The sequence below is a fragment of the Ochotona curzoniae genome, unplaced genomic scaffold, assembly GCF_017591425.1.
Source record: "Ochotona curzoniae isolate NIBS_2020 unplaced genomic scaffold, NIBS_Ocur_1.0 scaffold_3890, whole genome shotgun sequence".
NCBI lineage: Eukaryota > Metazoa > Chordata > Mammalia > Lagomorpha > Ochotonidae > Ochotona > Ochotona curzoniae.
The window spans coordinates 28,651,418-28,672,065 of NW_024467115.1; the positions used below are offsets into that span (position 1 = coordinate 28,651,418).

At 43.6% G+C, this 20,648-nt stretch overlaps 2 protein-coding genes across 4 annotated transcripts in view; both read right to left on the reverse strand.

The window, feature by feature from the left end:
* The window catches only part of KATNA1 (katanin catalytic subunit A1), a 36,488-nt gene extending 33,749 nt beyond the window's left edge, over positions 1–2,739 (reverse strand). Inside the window, exon 1 of one of the 3 annotated variants that reach the window (XM_040965311.1) lies at positions 2,437–2,739. The gene's annotated coding sequence lies outside the window, so the exon portion shown is untranslated. Of the gene's footprint in view, positions 1–1,874; positions 2,411–2,436 lie in introns of those variants that run through there. The other 2 variants (XM_040965312.1, XM_040965310.1) reach the window with 2 other exon arrangements.
* A 9,996-nt stretch (positions 2,740–12,735) lies between these two features.
* Positions 12,736–20,648, reverse strand: part of LATS1 (large tumor suppressor kinase 1) — a 40,081-nt gene continuing 32,168 nt past the window's right edge. The window contains exon 8 of the mRNA XM_040965209.1: positions 12,736–16,416. Coding sequence (XP_040821143.1) covers positions 15,907–16,416 — 510 coding nt within the window. The 3' untranslated portion in view covers positions 12,736–15,906. The remainder of the gene's footprint in view (positions 16,417–20,648) is intronic.

A 20,648-nucleotide genomic window follows, 5' to 3' on the forward strand; every position in this document is an offset into this window, starting at 1 on the left:
ATTTATGACTTAACAACTACATTAGTTTATTTAAGCAGATCAAGTTGCAATATAAAGTTTTAAGTCAGTAACTTTTTAAAATTAAATACTAAAAATTCAACTTTCTAGCAGTCTCAGTACAGCACCTCCATGGAGAGACTTGAGGATGGTTTTTCTCTTCTAAGTTTGTGTCCTCTAAGCAAGTGACCAATGGGAACAAGCAACAAATGAAAGTGACTGTAAAAGAGCCGGCAATGGATCCAAGTATTTCAATTCCAGGATTCCTATTTTCTCCCTAAGTAACACACTAAGGTCCCTCCTTACTCCATATATAGGAAGGCTACCCATAATTTGGTCAGAAATCTGCTAACCTTGCCGTTTCTACTATAACATACATAGGTCATTCACTCAGGAAACATTTAGGAGCACCCATCATGTTGCAAGTAACTGCATGAAAAAAAGGAATCCAGAATCAGACCTGGAAATTTTAGTTTGTGGATGGGGTCTAGCTTTATTCTAGACGAGATTTTTCATCCTTGCGAGGACTTATTAATTAGCATCAGTGTTGGAAGTGTGTAGATATTTAAACAGTATTCATCTGCAAAACTGATTTTCTACAACAAAAAGCAGATCGTGAAGCCCAATGATGCATTTCCTGAAGGAATTTCAGTGAATAAACTGTGTGTGACTTTGCACAGGGCAATACACTGGTAAACAATTTTCACAACATTCATCTCCAGGCTACAGCAGCAATCACATGCAAACCTGGCCAGTCACTAACGATCATAATCAAGTGCTCAACTGAGTGACCACGACCCCCCAGAGCACAGCAGACGGTTCTCTCCCCTTTATAATCACCACGTCATAAACACTCAGGTGTAAGAAAACTGTCACTATTTTATATATTAAAAAAAATGTGCTCAGAAAGAAAAAATACTCTCCCAAATATCTGATTTTAAACCTTCTTTCAGTTTACCTGAACAAATCAATAAGCATAATTAAAATGTAATTAAAAAGCCACTACTCAGGACCCTAGTGGCTAAACCCTTGCTTTGCATGTGCTGGGATCCCATATGGGCACTGGCTCTAATCCTGCCAGCTCCCTGCCTGTGGCCAGCGAACACAGCAGAGGATGTCTGCCCAAAGCCTTGAGACCCTGCACCCACATGGGAGACCTGGAAGAAGCTCCTGGCTCTGGATCTGCTCATTTCTGGCCATTGTGGTCACTTCAGCAGATGGGAGATCTTTCTGTCTTTCCTTCTCTCTATATCTTCCTTTCTAATAAAAACAAAATAAATCTTTTTTTTTTTTTAAGGGCAGCACTCAAAGCCCTAACAATAAATACCACAAACAACATTTACTTTTAGTGTTATCACCAGGAACCATATTCTTTGATATGTTATCTTTTTTAGACAGTCAAGTAGCTTAAAAACAAACCAACCAACCCTAAAGCACTTGTCAGAAACAAAAATTCAACAGTGTTAATAAAGTGGATTCTGCAAGATTGTCTAATCCTCACACTGGTCCTAACTTGGAATTCAAGTTTCAGAATAAGATGCAGGATCCCCTGTAGACTATGTATCATGTGAATGCTCTGTAAAAGAGAACCAATGCCAACAAGCAGATTACGTAGCTTTTCCATCTAGGATTATAGCAAAAGTGGATCAACAGGGCCTTCTTTTCAAAACACAACAGAACCCACAACTTGTTAACGCTAACACAACACAAAGAGTTCTGCTCCCATTTCTTGACATAAGAGTTCACTGATGATTTTTTAAAAAGCGCACGAAGGAGTGGAATACAACACAGCCACACACCGAGGTATGCAGTCCCTGTTCAGAATCTTTTTTACTGCCCTCTAAGGTGACTACCATCGTGACCGTGCAAACACCTACCTGAAATGTTTTAAGTAGTGACTCAACTCTGACTTCAAAGAAGACAAAAATTAGCGCTTTCAAGAGAGAAGGGTGCATCACTGCATCGTTAGTCGGTAACTGATATCAAAGTGGCCCGTGGCTGTCACAGGAGGACACCATTTTGGATTAAATATGGGCTTGAGATCGTGCAAGGCTCTCCAGGACCCGCAGCAAACAGGTATCACAGCAAACAGATGTTTCAAGGCGTACAAGTTCTAAAACGGACCACTCACCACTTGAACAACAAAGGGCCAGTAAATCTTCCCCGGGCTCTAGGTTTAACCCAAAACTGTCATCCGCAACACCTTCACACCTACTTAACTGAGGGGGGCTATCGGCGGTGAGCGCAGGGAGTGGACACAGTCGGGAGATGAAACACGCAAGTCAGCCGGCGACTTCTCCAGCGACCCCCGCCTGCGGAAGAGGCAGGAAGGACAGCAGCCCCCGACCAGCACTGCCCAGGTGCGGGAAGTGTCACCCGAGCCGCAAGGCTCAGCGACAACGGCCAGGACCGAGGACCGCGGCTCGGGGCGACCCTCACCTGCGCCCCCGCGGAGCCGGAGTCCTTCCACAGAACTCGCACCTGCCGCGGCCCAGGCGCCTCGGGAAGCCGCCCACGGTCCGACGGAGCGGAAGGTACACGCCGAGTTCCAGGCAGGGCAAGCAGGCGGGATCGGAGCAGCCCGACCCCCGGCTTTCAGCTCCCGGGAGCCACTCGGCCCAGCTCAACCGTCCCCACCGCCCCCTAACGCCGTTTCTGCTCGCAGAGAATTTGAAGGCAAACCCGCCAGGGTCACTTCCGGTGCCAGAGGCGGCTGGGCGACTCGGACGCACGCGGGCGACGCCCCGGGAGCGAGGACGTCGGGGGCGTGCGCGCCGCCGGGCGGGACCCAGGGGCAGGGGGTGTGGCCGGTGCAGGCGCGCGCCTGCGCAGTCCCGTGCCGCTGGCCCCCCGCCAGAGAGGAGGTGCCGGCGGGAACACTGGTTAGCCTTACCTCGTGTGCCTCACTATCTTTTTCAAGCGCTTGCTTATTTTTCCTCCCATTTGATTTTTCACCATACGCCTTGCAGGCTGGGAAGACTGAATGTCCGGTTTAAAAGTGAGTGTCCAGGATCTAGCGACTTGTTTATGACAAACTGACAAACCCTGGTTTAGAACTTAGAACTCAGAATTTCTTAACTGGGGCCTTTGGCAGAACATACCAGGGAAACAAACAAACAGGGAAGGGTATTCAGGTCGCAGAGGAACTTTGTTTCCTTGAGATGTCTGAGGCACCGTTTAAACACAGCCAGACATCAGGTAAGATGATGTTACCGGTTCATAGGGACTCCAGGCGCCTCGGTGCCAGTGGTCCCTCCGGGCGCCGGCTCCATCCTCGGCTTCCCCTGCAGTGGAACAAGGGAAATGAGGATGCGCTGTACAGCTCTAACCTTAAAGCTGGCCACTAAATGAAGAGGTGCAGTTCACGGGAAATCCATCCATTTAGCCAACAGGTGTTCTGGGAGCTACAACTACCTTGTACCACAATGTACAGTGGTTTGCAAGATGGAATGTTTCAAGGGGATTGAAGTCTTGGGCAGAAAATCATAGGATCGGGCTCAGCACAATAGCCTAGTGGCTAAATCCTTGCCTTGCATGCTCTTGGATCCTGTATGAGTGCCGGTTCATATCCCTGCTGCTCTACTTCCCATCCAGCTCCCTGCTTATGGCCTGGGAAAGCAGTTCAAGATGGCCCAGAACCTTGGGACCCTGCACCCGTATGGGAGACTCAAAAAGAACTTCTGGCTTTCGATCAGCTCAGCTCTGGCTGTTGTGGCCATTTGGGGAGAGAGCCAGCAGACAGAGATCTTTGTCTCTGTCTCTCCTCTCTGTATATCTGACTTTCTGATATAAATAAATCTTTTTTTTAATTCTGAAATAAATCTTTTTAAAAATGACAGGATTATTGCGGACCTGAACCCCATTTTAATGAGGCATGGGACTATCAATCAGTACATAATATTTAGTACCAAAACCAGTTCAGAGAGAAACATTAATCATGTAATTCAACCATCATCCTTAAGTGAGTGCAAAGGTATGCTATTTCCTAACGTCGTTATAGTTTTTAAATCTCTGTGGTCTGGACACTTGCTTTTTCTCCAAGGTCTCACATAGGAGGGATTCAGTCCTGAGTCTTACATGAATGGGTCGAGATGGGGAGTCAGCTCACACTTGGTGCGTCAAGGTGGGCTTTGCAAGGTCCTGGCTGAGGCTAGGGCTTGCAGGTGCATCCCAGCATGGATTCTAGTCATGTGCAAAGGAGAGCGTACCTCCAGAGTGGACGATGAGCTGGCTGGCTTGGCTCTTGCTGGGCCTGCCTCTGTCCTCTAGTGTCATCCCTTGCTAGACTCATGGGGCTCCCCAGCCTTGCACTATGAACCCCATAAAACATGAGCCAAAGTAGGTCATCCTCCTTCCCAAGTAGCTTCTCAGGCAGTGCAGCGACACACTCGTGACTGACATAAGCTACAAAAATCAGCGTGTCCTGTGTGATTGCACAAATAGAAAGTTCCAAGAGAGCCAAAACTAATCAAGGAGGGCTATGGGACCCGTTCATATTACTACTTTACAATTTTTTTAAAATTGAAATTATTTTGAAATGTTTTTACAAATGCAAAATCTTCAGTTTCTAAATTTTTGTGAAGAGTTATTTTATTTGAAAGGCAGAATTACACAGAGAGGAAGCTACAGATACAGAGATCTTTCATCCTCTGACTCACTCCCCAGATGACATTAAGGCCAGGGCTGGGGCAAGCTGAAGCCAGGAGCTTCATCTGGGTCTCCCACAAGGGAGCAAGACCCAAGGACTTGGGCCATCCTCCACTGCTTTCCCAAGTGCATCAGCAGGGAGCTTAATCAGCAGTAAAGCAGCTGGGTCTCAAACTAGTATCCCGAATGGGATGTTAGCACTGCAGTCAGAGCCTTAGCCGCAGCACCAGCCCCTAGGGAGCAGGGGTTGGGCTGGAGCTGACTCTGAGCCAACTGGCATACGTGGGGGCCAGGTCTGAGGACCTCCCAGGCAAAGTTGCTTAGGGGGCTCCCCAACTGGACTGCTGCACTGAATCCCAGTTGCGGGGAAAATCACAAGAATATATGTGCTCAACCTGGGGCACATGTTGCAGGATCAGGCAGGCCATCTTGGTTGAGCACAGTCAGATGAACACAAAAGGTCAGAGAACCAGCTCACTTAAGTCGACAGAGTACTTCAAGTACCTTATCAAAAGATATGAAGCAGGACAGGTTGAACAACACTCCTGGCCAAGCTTTGCACATAGGTCTGTGGACATATTGAAGTAGACATGACCGGCCAACAGACAGAACTTTTCACCTCTAGCGTACAAGCCGACAAGCTCTCAGGATAATCAACACTACTCGAGTAACACCCTCAGAACAGTCTTCCCCATACAAGGGTCTCCAAGGCAACATCCAAAGACTCTTAGTCCTTGAGTGCTGATGTAGTTTGACATCAAGGATGATGCACTCTCCTGTCTCCTGGTCAGACACAGGAAAAAAGAACATTTATCTCACCCACCTTCCCTCCACATCCCAAACCTCTCCACATTAATTGGATGCTCACAAGAGTCTGCAATTCCTTTGCCCATTTAACCAATATTAAATTTTTTTAATTTTAAAAATAGTTAATTGCCTAAAGCTAGATCTAGGAAGTGGAAGAGAAGAAACTGACTACCAAAAGACAGGAGGAGACAAGCGTTTTTTTGGGGGTAGTAGTTACATAATTGTGCGAATTTACTAAAACTCACTGAATTATACATATAAAATGGATGCATTTTGTTACGTAAATCATATCTGTGCAGATATTTTAAGTAAAAAAAAAGTCTCAAAGTGTGATATACACTTACTACTTTCTTTTTTTTAAATTACTTATTATTGGGGTTGGCACAGAGGCTTATCATGCTAATCTTTTACCAGCTAGCACCAGGATCCCATATGGGTACTGCTCCAAGTCCCTGCTGCACCACTTCCCATTCCGCTCCCTGCTGTTGGCCTGAGAAACCAATGGAGGATGGCCCAAGGCCTTGGGTCCCTGCACCCATGTGAGAGACACCAAGGAAGCTCCTGGCTCCCAGCTTCGATCAGTTCCACTCTGCCCACTGTGTTTTTTATATCTTTTGGGACATGAACCAGCAGATGGAAGAGCTCCCAGTCTCATTCTCTCTCTGTAAAGTCTGCCTTTCCAATAAAAATAAATAAATCTTTTTTAAAAAAAGATCTTCCATCCTTTTATTCACTCAACATAAGGGTTTGCTACAGAGGTAATAGGGACTCAAGCCCACAAGCTACCTTCTGCTGTTTTCCCCAGGCCATCAACAGGAAGCTGAATTAGAAGTAGAGCAGCCAGGACACAAACCTGCACCTAAATGGGATTCTGGCATCAAAGGTAGCAGCTTTACCTGCTCTGCCATAATGCCAGCCCAATGACCACCTTTTGACATCATACAATTTGTTTATTGTTGAAGTAGGTGAACTTACTGAAGTCAGACATATTGTCTGTCCATTGGACTGACAGGAGAGTGGATTGTCTGACCTGTTAGCTGAATATAAAGGCCATGAAATCCTTTGGTCTGGCCCTGCTAAGGCAATCAGAGGCTGGACTCAAATGCTTAAATCTAGAGCAGGCTAATTTTTAAGGTGGTAATTTTATGTGGCCCATAATTCATGTTATAAATATCTAAATGGCCCTTGAGAGATTCCCCAGCCTTAGAGTAGAACAATGCCTTGCATATTGTATGCATGACCTAGATATTTGCAGAATAAATGAGAGACCCTTGTATGTCATCAGGGAAATCCTACAGGATCCCTTAAGACTCCCTTTATTAATTTCACTCACTTGATTGACCAATCTGATATTCTTTCTGAGTCATATCTTAGGATAAAAGAATACACAGACTACTGAAAATCTGAACCACAAGTCAGCTTTGCTGAATTTTTAATTGTATCACACAGTAGTTACAGTAACAAACTGAGCTCCCATCACCAGTGTTTCAAAATTTTTCCTTATTTATTTGTTCTGTTTTAGAAGTTTCTAGCAACATATCTTCAAGCTCACTGATCATTTTCTTGGTCCTGCCCTGTATGCTGATGAGCTCACCGAGGCATCTGTTTCTGTTCGTGTTCTTGCTTTCTTTCTTTGCTTTCTCGTTGGATTCTTAGTTTCCACATCTGTGTTTACATAATCCAGCCATTCTTTCGTGTCCATTTTTTTCCCATCTGGACTTTGGAATACGTGTAACTGGACATTTCTTACCAGGCATTTTTGTGTACAGAAAATTTTTCTGTGCCTTTTTTTCCCTTTCACAAACTTGCCCCTTCATTTCTAATGTCACCATGTTAAAAGTCACCTGCTTTCATTGTCTGACTCCCTCATCCAGTATTGCAGCTAAATCCTATCACTTCTCCCTCCAGCTCTTCACACCTCTTCCTTACCGAGGTCATTTCAGTAGGCGCTCAGCTTCACTGTTCCTCTTATTGCAGCTGATTTTATCTATAATATCAGATTCATCTTTTCCTCCCTTTTCTCTCATATTTAGGTAGGACATGGGAAGGGAGCCACCCCCAGCTGCCAAATTAGACCAGTCTGGGGCCGGGGGATGTTTACTTGGGGTCATTTTAGAAACCCCAATGTGAAGAATGCTCCAAGGGTATTGTGTGAGTAGTCTGCACAGTTCTGAGATGTCATTGGTTTCATGGCTCTGAGGTTGAGAAAATCCTAATCCTGTCTGTTACGCACATTTAAGGAATGAATCAGAGGATGAATGAGATCTTTGTCATCTTGCCTTTTAAATTAAATATTTTTAAAAGTAGTTTTTATTTTTATTGGAAAATCAGATATATATATATATATATACAGAGAGGCAAAGATTTTCTGTCCTTTGATTCATCCTCAAGTGGCTACAACTGCCGGAGCTGAGCTGATCTGAAGCCAGGAGCCTGGAGCTTCTTCCGTGTCTCCCACACAGGTGCAGGGTTCCAAGGCTTTGGGCCATCCTCAAGTGCTTTCACAGACCACAAGCAGGGAGCTGGATGGGAAGCGGGGCCCAGGACTTCAACCAGCACCCATATGGGATCCTGGTGCATGCAAAGTGAAGAGTTTAGCTGCTAAGCTACCGCACTGGGATCAAACAAATATTTTTTTAAGAAAAGGAAAAAGGCGTGTGTTTTTTAAAAATAAAGAGGAAGAAAAGTATTTTATATTTTATACATACAGATAATCATATTCCCCGGAATTCTTTACTACTGGAAATCCAAGTATTCCTTTAGCCTAAAGAATCAACTTTTTTTTTTTTTTAGTTTTTTGTAACGAAGGTCTTCTGCTGATGTTTCATCTGAAATTACCTTATTTCACCTCCAATCTAAATTTTGAGTTTACTTTTTCCCATCTTAATTTTTTTCATTCAGCTTTTAAAAAATAAGCTTTGATTGATTGATTTGGAGGGCAGCACAGCAGAGGGAAAGAGAAAAATGTTGTATGTGGCAGCAGCAGCCAGAGCTGTTCTGTGCAGAATCCAGGAGATTCATCTGAGTCTCCCACACTGCTGGTTGGGGCCCAGGTACCTAGACCATGCTCAGCTGTTTGCCCAAGCAGAGTATTAGAGAACCAGACCAGAAATGGAATAGCTGGGACTCGAACCGGGGTCCATGTGGGATGCCATCATTGCTGCAGCAACTTAACCTACTGGGCCATAATGTCACTGCCCCTTAGGATTTTAAAGATACAGTTGTTGTATGTCAGTGCATATTCAGATGTATTAGTTTTTCTCTTTGAAAGTGTTCTTGTTAATTTTAGTTTCCAGCAATGTGTCTATGAGGTGGTGTGATAGTTTAACTCCTCCAAGAAGCATACATATACGAACAAAAATTAGACTTGTAAGAGCTTTTTAGAAGCCATCTCCTATGTAGGAGAATATATGGGTGGTAGGAGGATGGAAGAGACAACTATAGCAATAATGTAGGTTTAAACTCTGTGAAGGAGAGGAGAGAGGTTGTGTGGGAAAGATCTGAGCTTGTAATTCTGTTCTGAATACATTTTGACACGACCAATGGCAAGTTCCCAACTCAAGGCAATGCATCAGAGCAATCACGCTTCTTGCCGGAAAGAAGCTGCTGTAGCACGCCTGCTGGATCAGTCACTGCTAGAGCCGCTGGCTGCCCTGGCCCAGGTCTCAGGCAATAGATTCAGACCACAGCAGCTGAAGTTATTAGTTAACTATTTGCTCTCAAGAGAGTATGACATTCACGTTCATGACTGCCAAGTGTCTGGCCTCTGTTGGTTTTAGTTTCTTTTTTGAAAGTCAGAGTTATACAGAAGGAGAGAAAGAGAGATAATGAGATCCTGAATCCATTGGTTCTCTCCCCAGATGGTTGCCATAGCCAGCAATGGGTCAGGCAGAGGCCGGGTGCTAGGCGCTTCATTTGGGTCTCCCATGTGGGTGCAGGGTCCTAGACACGTGGGCCATTTTTGACCGCTTTCCCGGAGCTTAAGCAGGGAGCTGGATGGGAAGTGGAGCAGTTGGGACACAATCCGGTACCCATTTGGGATCTGGCACTTGCCATGTGGCAGGTTTTTTTTCCTTTAAAGGTTTATTTTTATTTGAAAGTCAGATGCACAGAGGAAGAGAGACAGCGAGGAAGATTTTCTCTCTGCTGATTCACTCCCCAAATGGGCTGCAATAGCTGGAGCTGAGCTGAATTGAAGCCAGGAGCCTCCTCCAGGTCTCCCATGTGGGTGCAGGGTTCCAAGGCTTTGGGCTGTCCCCGACTGCTTTCCCAGGCTACAAGCAGGGAGCTGGATGGGAAACAGGGCCGCCGGGACACGAACTGGTACTCCTAGGATCCTGGTGCCTGTGCAAGATGAGGACTTCAGCTGCCATGCTCCTGCGCTGGGCCAGCAGGTGTCAGTTTTGCACATCATACCACAGTGTTGGCAATTTCTTCTTTTTTTTCATTCCTTTTTTTTTAAATCCCCTTCTCCCTTCTTTTCTTTCCTTCTTCTTTCCCTTCCTTCTTCCTTCCTTCCTCCTTAACACTTACATATTTTAAAACCAGTTACAGAGAGAGAAAGAGTGACAAAGAAAGGTCTTCCATCTACTGGTTCACTCCCCTAATGGCTGTAACAGCTGGAGTTGGGTTGATCTGGAACAATAAGGACAAAGATGATGAGCTGGAGAAATACCTCAGGGGTAAAATAATTAAATTTCATGGTTGGATGGGATGTGGTACATGTATCAACTGACTTCGTTAAATTGTTCTGCAAACAGATTTTATGCTAATGCAAATGGCACATGTTACCTAGGATGTAAGCTCAGGAACAGTAATGAGTTTCATTTCTCTCTGGTATTTGGCACCTAATCAGTCCAGGCTGGACAGACAGCCCTGCTTCACACAATCCCTCAGGTTACTAGATTCTGTTTGTTGATCCATCATCACTTCAGTACTTCCCTAGTATTCATGGTTGATACAGGTCATCAGTATGTTCTGTCCTGCGGGCAGGGGCAAGAATAAGTGGAGGCCGAACAAGGTAAGGGCTCGTGTCATGTCTGCTCTTATCCTAATGGCCAACACCTGGTCATGTGGCCACAACTAATTAGAAGGGAGTATAAGAACCATGCAATGTGTGGCAGTCACGAAATTGAAAACATGGGGGCTCTGAGAGTGAAAGGAAAAATTGGAAGAATGAATACTAATGAGCAAGAGCAGCCTTGGTCACTAGTCCCTCAGGGAGCTGGGCACTTGTGAGACTTTCTCCTGCCCAAGAACAAACCTAACTTCTGTCTAGGGGAAACAACTCCAAGTTTTCCCAGCGTTGAATCTAGTGGGGAACATGATGGAGGGACTGAATTCTGGGATATTCAGATGTCTATGCTTCAAACATATATTTGGCAACTTTCCTTCCCCTCCACAAATGTCATCATCAGAAATGTGAGGGGACAAGAAGGGATTTGGCACAGCAGAGTCATACTTCAAAGCATGCTAAACATGGGTCTATAATGTAGTAAAAATTAATCATGGAAACAATATGTTTTGTGTAAGCTACACTACAGCATTGCATAGACCAAAGACAGATTTCAAAGGAGGGTGCAAACAAGAGGATGAAAGAAGACCTAACAGGCAGGATTTAGCCTAGCAGTTAATGCAAATTAAGTCACCTACACCCAGGATCAGGGTATCTGGGTTCAATACTTAGCTTTCACTTCTGAGTCCAGCTTTTTCCCAGCTAGACTGAGGGAGGCAAAGACTCAAGTAACTTGTTTCCTGCCATCCACATGGGAAACCTATATTTAGTTCCTGGTTTAACCTGGCCTGGCTGCAGTTGTTGTGGGTATTCAGCGATTGAAGCAGCAGAGGCAGCATTCTCTTTCCCTGCTGCTCACGGAAATAACGAGACATTACAATGAAAAACTTCGTATTTGATCATCTGTATAAAGTTGATTTAAGATATCACAGCATGGGCCTGGCATGATAGCATAGTGGTTAAAGTCAGAGCCTTGAATGCAATGGGATCCCATATGGGAGCTAGTTCTAATCCTGGCAGCTCCACTGCCCATCCAGCTCCCTGCTTGTGGCCTGGGAAAGCAGGCCAGGATGGCCCAAAGCCTTGGGACCCTGCACCCGTGTGAGAGACCCAGAAGAGACTCCTGACTTCAGATTGGCTCAGCTCCAGCTATTGCGGCCGCTTGGAAGTGAACCATCAGACACAAGATCATCTTCTCTGTCTCTCCTCCTCTCCGAATATTTGCCTTTCAATAAAAATAAATAAATCTTAAAAAAGAAAAAAGATATCACAGCATTAATAGTCTATCAAGCATTTCATGTGATAAAGGATTGCAAACAAAGAAAATCATTAATCAACAACTTCCCGTAATAACCAGTATCCAAATGGTACTAAATACAAGTTAAAGACCTGTACTCTAAAGGAAGCCTTTAACACAAAATATGTGTATACTTATACCAGACGAAATGAAAACATTTTGCTGGCATACACTAAATTGCTACCCTTAATATGACTAGGTACCATCCTCCAAGTTACACAAATGCTAACGCCAAAGCATCAAATTCTTAGTCATACATTTTCTGAGAATAAAAAGATGAAAGATTTGAATAAATCTTTGAAAAGGGACCAGCACGATCACTTAGTTGACTAATCCTCCTACTGTAAGTATCAGGATCCCATACAGACACAAGTTGGAGTCCCAGCTGTTTCACTTCCCATTCAGCTTCCTGCCTGTCGCCTGGGAAAGCAGTGGAGGACAGCCGAAAGCCTTGGATCTCTGCACCTACGTGGGAGACCCAGAAGAAGCCTTCAGATCTGCTCAGCTGGCTATTTGAGGAGTGAACCAGCTCCCCAGGTGAAAGGTCTTTCTGTTTCTCTTTCTGTTTTAAATCTGCCTTTTCAATAAAAATACATTTAAAAAATCTTCGTATAAAAAAGTTAACATAAGACAGAAAAAAATCAACTTCCTTGGACTTATTGTATCACATAGAGCCACTGCCTTTGATGGCTGCTATCCCACATAAACACTGGTTTGAGGCCTGGCTGCTGCACTTCCAATCCAGCTTCCATCTAATGAATTGGGAAAGCAGTGGAGGATGGCCCAAGTGCTTGGGCCCCTGCCCCTATGTGGGAGACTTAGGAGAAGCTTCTGGCTTTAAATTGGCCCAGCTTCAGCAACTGCGACCATTTGGGGAGTGAACCAGCTGATGGAGACTTCCTTTCTGTTTCTCTAACTGCCTTTCAAGTAAATAAATCTTATATATTTTTTAAAGTCAACTTCCCACACATGATTGAAAGAGTTGAATTTTTTTTTTTATTATCCCAGCAAATGTTACACTAGAGAAAATGATTGGGAAAATACAAATAGGTTCATTAAAAACACAAGGTGATTATTTGTATCTATTATATGCAGAAGTATGCATAACAATTAGTTATACTGCAGAGCTCTAATGCCATTTCTAACAAAGCATTGTTTCATAAAACTGTAGTGTTGTCACTGATTCAATTTTAATACAAAATACTTACATATACAATATAATACAAAAGTAAACCGCAGTGCCTTTCACAAAAGGATTTATTAAGGCACTTTACAAATATACCAGCATGTTGATCCAAATTATTTTTTGCTTTAGATTAAGACGAACAGGCTAAATGCTTCACTTTAAATAGCAAAGGGATTTTTTTTTTATTAAAGAAAAATTTCTAAAGTACCTTGGGTAACAGCAGCAGCAATGTCTAAAAATCCTCCCACTGTATTCTCTAATTTCTAACATATTAAGTCAGAATGAAAACATATCCACTCACAGTTTTGCACTTCGCAACAGCAGAGGGTAGTTAACTTTTTAAAAAAGTCAGTCTCAAAGTGACTTCTTAGTCATACATTCTCTAGTTTAAACTACAAATAAGGTAGAAAAGATACAGCATTAGGTCCTGCCTTGGGATTTCACTGGACAATACATAACAGTATCTATAATCACATCATTTATAGAACACAGTTGATAAATACTATTGATATGAATAAAAGGGGTTACGTATAAGAAAGACAGCAAATTTTTTAATGAATCAGAAAGTCACTTTAAAAAAAGAAACAAGTAGAAACAGTGCTTTCACTCCATTTCAGTCAAAAACATCTGGATTTTTTTTTCTAATGTTGTCACCCTTTTTGTCAGGAAGCCCCATCCTGTATATCAGTTAACTAGATGTAGTTTGGGAATAAGATAGTCAAAGTATTAAAACTGCAGGTACCAAAGACTTGTCAAGCTTATGCTGTCAGCAGAAATTTTAGAATATAAAATGTGTAGTGTCTATTACAGTTGAGGAATAGGGGCAATTTTGTGGGGAGGTGGAGGCAGGGAAACAGCACCTTAGTTTTCCTATATGGTAGTTGGTTTTCTACTGTATTGCACATAGCTGAAAACACCCAAAGAACAAGAGGCATGTCTTCTAGATGCGAGTACCAAGTATGACTTGTTTTGCATAGAATTTTACAGGACTGATTAAATGTTTCATGAGGTGAAGACTGCCAACTCATTAGTGCATTTTCTTAAAATTCTTTTGAGAAATTCTTCTTTACTACATCTGTATAAAGCCTGTCATGAGTCAAACATTTTAGTGTCTTCAAACTGGTGTCTAAACTATCTGAGAGTTGTATCACCAAGAGGGAGGTGTTCCCAGGGTCCTCTTAGCATGTGCTACAGATCTCTTCCAACCAAATGGACTATAGATGAGCTACTCTGAGACCTCAGCAGTAAATGAAAAGAACTCTTACAGGAAAAGGTACCTAAAGTAGTGTCTCTGATAAGTTTAAGAATGTCTTGAACCTCCTGAAACTGCATGCCACATTTATAATTTATGTGTCGATATCCAATTTTTTTTTTTGTGGGACAAGCATTCCATGGCTTTCATCAGATCCTCCAAAGAACTTGCGACCCAGAAGACCCACAGAGCAGAGGGCAGCTTCTCCCACTGAGCTCAGGGCCACCTTGAGGAGGGTGGGAAAGGTAAGCTCATAAAAATTCCGTGTCCTCCCCAGGATTCAAGGGGAACAGCTGTCCTTTACTGATGCTACTTGGATGTGTATGTTCTGCATTACCGTTTATATGAGGAAAGCTAAAAGTTTGAAAATGACTAACATTATGGTTACTCACAGATACTGAATTTTAATGAAACAATTCTGCATCAGTGGAGCTTAAGAAAATGAAATGCAAACTGTACTAAGGCCGGAATATAGCTTGTTTTCTCTTCCTAAAAGATAAGCTATACATATTTTGGTATGATATCACAAGTCTTAGAGAACCTAAGCATTGTATAAATAGGCATACGAAAAAACAGAATTACTCTTAAATAAATTAAGACAATGTGAATTTTCTACTAAGACCACCCACACTTTTTCTAAGTACTAATGACCAAAGTGAGAACTAGTAATAATTGCTTTCTCACCAATTTATCTGCTCTTTGATAAAACACTGCCAATTAGCCAGATCATCCTTTGCCAATTACAATCTGTTCACACAGCACTGTAACACTGAGATATAATTGAAACTGGTCCCTATTTGAAAAAAAATACTTCTCTACTGAATACCCACAAATAATCTCTAGTTTTGTATAAAACTGAAAATAATTTCCCTGCTTAGGATGATGGGATTTTCTTTTCACTTTCCAAGTAAGAAGAAAAAATGATCTTAGTTTTTAGTGTTTGAAGCTTTTGACTTACAGCAACTTTATTCCCTTTTAAAGCCAGAGGCAGTGCTAACACCAAGACAGAAAAAAAACGAGCAGTGCTTTGACTTCTTGTAAAGCCAATGAGGATGAAGTCAACGCCGAGGTTAAACACGCCACAGAGGGGCAAGAGTCGGGGAAGAGCGGTTGTCAGTTTCTCTTCTGTTGGATACCTCACTGTTGTTCCAACCCTGTCTCTCTGTTCAGGATGTAAATTACACAGATTATCATTAGTCTGGGAACATATACCAAAACGATGGCTTAATTTCTCTAGCTTATTTTATACCAAAAAGAAGGTAATGGTGGAAAAAAAAAAGAAGAAGAGCTCTGTAAGTATAGAGTATATTTCATATTTGGTTAAAGCAAGATAAAACTGTCTTTCAAGAAAAATTCAAAAACTCTTATCTTTAAAATTATTTAGCATATATACAAATAGATACCAGGCTTTTCCTTTTAAACAAAGCACTATTTTTTTTTATTTTAAGTACTTTAAGTACCAAGAACTGACTATAATTTCAGTTCATAATTTACTTTCTTATAACAATTTTTTCTAAATTAATGATTAAAGGCTGGAATAAATTAACATTTTAAAAGGATTTTCCATAATTTAGGAAAATAAAATATTGTACAGAGCACCATACATAGAAAGCTCTGCCACATTTGCATAATTTTACTGAGAACCTAAAAAATTCCTGCATTTCAGGTCTTTTTGCCAATACTCATTTCAATTCACTCCTCGTGTGCTAAACATACACCAGATCCCGATTTTGGATTTCTGAGCCTGTGTGTTGCTCATCTTCATCCGTCTGCTGCTCTGAGCTTTGTGAATTCATGTATTCATATTCAATAGGCTTTGGATAATTGTATGGGTAGCCATTGTCATCAAAAAACCTCCGAAAGGTGAATTCATAGAAGGCGTGTTCAGGGTGTTTTCCATTCTTATACCAGCCATTCAGAGTGTCACCAACATTTTCTTCCTCATTATCATCACTCCATAGCTTGTCAGGGTCAACAGGGTCAAAATTGGATGTATCCGTTGGGTGTGTGATTTTAGGAATGTATGAAGCAGATTGCTGTCTCAAGTCACTGGAGAAATCAATTGTCTTAAAAAATGGATGAGCTTTTATTTCATCAGCACCGTTCTTGCCCAAGCGATCTTCTGGTCCTCGGCAAAGCTTAATAATGAGATCAGAGGCTTCAGGACTCAGTTTAGCTTGTGGTGGAATGTGAAGAGATGTTTGCCAGTTGATAACCTTTAAAGAGGATTTTCAATAATTAGGAAGGAAAAAATAAAGCAGCAAAACAAGTGGTGAATCAAGAGTCTTACTGGACTACTTGTGCTGCTTTGCTGAAGTCCATGGCGCTTCACCTCCGTGCCTTTAGCAGTAACTGCAGGATACAGCTTGCCTTACCTCTCCATGCAACTTATATACACACTTCACAGAACATTGTAAGTTCTGTTCTTTCCTGATAAGCTCTTCTACCATTGGTAGAAAGGACTCCTCCCACTACCTCTACTTTGCCCCCTCTGTATCATACGATTATTTCTATCATATTTTCAGACCTTTCAGCACCTATTTATATGTATATCCAACTACAGTATAAAACTTTCTATGGCTAAAGACTGTGAATTAAGTTATTTTTATATTCCCAGAGCTTGGTAAATTGCCTAGTACATAATAAATGCTCAATAAATCTTTGTTTGCTAAGATCCCAAAAGTCAGTGTTATAGTTAGCAAAGAAGAGAGAGCGGGGGGAAGAAGGTGGTTGGATTTGGAAACAGAACAATCAGGACACATGGCACCCATATGGAATGCTGATGTCACAAGTGGTGGTTTTACCCACTTATGCTACAACACAATACCTTGCTGTGGTTTTTGATAAAATGGAACGAAAAAGGAAGAAAAGAAAGCCAAGTGAAGCCAGACTACAGTCTCTCTCCCTAAACTCTTGGAGGTACTAGAAGTGGTATAAAACTGGCATCACAGTGTAATAATCTCCACCTGTGGTACCAGTATTCCATATGGGAAATGGTTTGTGTTCTGGCTGCTCCAGTTCTGAACCAGCTTCCTGCTTATGGCCTGGGAAGACAGCAGAGATTGGCTCAAGTCCTTGGGCACCTGTACCCACATGAAGCTCCTAGCTTTAGATTAGCTAAGCTCTAGCCATTGCGGCCACTAAGAGAGTGACCAGTGGCTGGAAGATCTGTCTCTCTCTCTCTCTCTTTGTAAATCTGCCTCTCCAGTGAAAATAAATAAATCTTAAAAAAAATTCCTGATCTGAAATACTTCCTTGAAGAAGTTTATTTATTTGAGAGGCAAAAAGACAAAGGAGGGGAATGAAGGAACAAGCACGCATGCTCCCATCTCCAAACGTCTGTGCTGATGTAGCCCAAGGCTGATGCTCGGAGGTGGGATCTTAACTCAGTTTCCCAAGGAGGTGGCAGCAATTCAACTACTTGAGTCCACTATCTGACAGGGTAGGCATGAGCTGGATGAGAAGAAAGGCAGGACTCAAACCCAGGCACTCCAATATGGAAAGTAGCTATTCCCAGCAACGGCTCGACTGTTATGCCACAATGCCTGCCCTAAGCTGTAGGCGTCCTAACTACCTTTTCTTTTTTTTAATGTTTATTAGAAAGATTTGCAGAGAGAAGGAGAGACAGAGAAAAAGATCTTGCCAAATTGCCACAATGGCTACAGCTTAGACTAGTGCCTGCAACACCAGCATCCCACACGGACACTGGTTAGAAGCCCAATTACACCAATTCCAATCCAGTTTCCTGCTAATGTGTCCATATGGGTGCCGATTCTAATCCTGGCAGCCCTGCTTCCTATTCAGCTCCCTACTTGTTGCCTGGGAAAGCAGTCAAGGACGGCCCAAAGCCATGCAACCCTGCATCTGTGTGGGAGACCCAGAAGAGGCTTCAGGCTCCTCATTTCAGATTGACGCAGCTCCAGCTTTTGCAGCCACTTGGGGAGTGAATCACTGGATGGAAGATCTTCCTCTCTATCTTGCCTCTTCTCTGTATATATGACTTTCAGTAAAAATAAATCTTAAAAAAAAGATTGTGATCGGAAAGGCAGAAGATGGCCCAAATGCTTGGGCCCCTGCACTCATGTGGGAGATTCGGAAGAACCTTTGGATTCCTGGCTTTGGCACAGCTTCAGCCACTGTGACCTTCTGGGGAGTGCACAAGCAGATGGAAGAGATCTCTCTCTCTTGAACTCTCCCTCTCTGTAACTGACTTTCAAACAAATAAAAATACATTTTAATAAATAAATGACTAGTCTTGTAAGCTCCTTAAATTAAGCTGACAGTTTAAAGAAAAAAATTGTTCCTTTGTTGGATGAGTTTTTTAAACGAGAATTTCCTTCTCATTGTTGTTTATTTTTTATTTGAACACCAGAATTACAGACCGAGAAGGTGATGGAGCTCTTCTATTCACTGGCTCACTCCCCAAATGACCACCATGGCCCACAGCTGGACCAGTCCAAAGCTGGAAGTCTGAAGCTTCTTCTTGTTCTCCCACAAGGGTGCAGGGACAGAAGGACTTGGGGGCCATCCTCCACTGCTTTCCCAGACCACAAGCAGGAAACTGGATTGGAAGTATAGCAACTCCCGTGTGTTTAAGTCCCACGTAGGTAGGGTTAGGGCGCCAGATTGGCATGCTGGCATGGTGTGCTTGTGGACTGGGCTCGCTCGTGGACTCATTAACATGCTTCATCCTGGCTGGGCAGAGGGGTGGGGACCTAGGCTGGCAGGTGTGCTGGAGGACTAGTCCTGGGGTCCTGGGTGGCAGGCTGGACTCCAGGCTAGCATGTTGCTCCACCAGAAGACTAGGCTGGGGAACCCATGCCCTCACAGGTACAGGGGCTATGGATTCATCATGCAAAAGGGTATGGGATAAGTAGGAGCAGGGACTGCTGTGAGAGTACATTGCAGGTGAGGAATAACTTCTGCTGACAAGGTCACTGCACTTTCAGGCAAAGAAGGGCCTGAGGCGGAAGGATTTGCAGTAGCGAACCTGGAGGACCTTTCTGGGTCAGACTGATGCATCTGTCCACATGGGAGATCTGAGCTGGGCTAGTTAGCACTGGGTGACCACTACCCACTGGTGCACACTAAAGTTAGGGCTGGGAGCCTACCTGTAAGAGCTCGACCACAGTACCTCCCACAGAGTGTCAAAATAGGGGATGGGTCACATGAGGCTGAGTCATAACACTAACCAGCACACAAAAGAACCAGTTTTGGGGGCAGATTTTGTGGGGGATATGTGGGTTCATCCCTGTGGGTCAGCAACATCTGCTGGTTTGCTCAAAAGCTGGGGGTGAGTGACAGGCAAAGCCAGGCATGACCATGGAACCCCCCCGCCACCGACACTCAAGAGTATTGGGGTTGGGAACAGGCCAGGCTGGTCCAGACTATAGCACCTGTAGGCACACCCAGGAATAGGACAATTGCTCCCGCTGGTAAACGTGAGGATGGGGACCAGAGACAAAACAGGCTAGGCAGGGCTATAATACCCACAGGCCTGCACATGAGCTAGGTTAGAGTAAGAGTTAAGGTGGGCTAATCAATTATATCCACTGGTACATGCATGAGCCAGAGTAAGTACAGGCTGGTTGCTACAAGTGCTGGGAGTGAGGGTAAGTCTAGTCAAACTAGGCTGCAGAACCACCTGGATAGTGCAAAATCCAGGGCTGAGAGTGGGCCTAGTAGGGAAAACTGTGACACCTCTCTGATGGGCTATAGTTCCCTCTGGTTAGTATGAGAACCAGAGATTGGGTGAACCTTGTTGGACAGGCGGTAGCACCTGCCAGCATTAAGTGTAGGCTGGATAATGGTGTCAGTTGGGCTGAGCTAGGCTACAGCACATATTGTTTGTGTACATAAGCTGAATAGGATGTGGGACAGACTAGTCTGTTGCAGGAAACAGGGCTTGGGGCAGGCCTGGTAGGGGTTATTGGAAGTTGCCCTGACTGGACAGCAGTTACCACTGGTGTACATGAGGGTCAAGTGGTGGACAAGGTTGGGCTTGGTTGCAGCATCTGTTGGCTTGTGTAAGAGATGAGGTTGGAGACAGCACTGACCCAGCAACTGCAATTACCAGTGTGTATAGGGTAGTGTGGGTGATAGACTGAGCCGGACCCTGCACTAGATGACACACAAAGGAGTCAGGTCTGGGTTTCTTTGAAGATCCCAATGAACTGCTGGACTCAGAAATCCAACCATGGTTGAGAATCTCATGATCTGTGGTCTGACCATGGAGTGAATGTGTCAGAACTGGGCCTCCTCAGTTGTTGAAGACAGTGCAATGAATGGCATGCCCAGAAGCACATGGGGGGATATGGCAGTCTATTGGAACCTTCAGAGTACACCTAGTACCATAGCAGAGGATGAGGGCAGAACAAATTGGGTGACTCTCCCAGCCAAATGTTGACAGCATGTATCTTGGTGAATAAGGATTGTAAGGTGGACTATG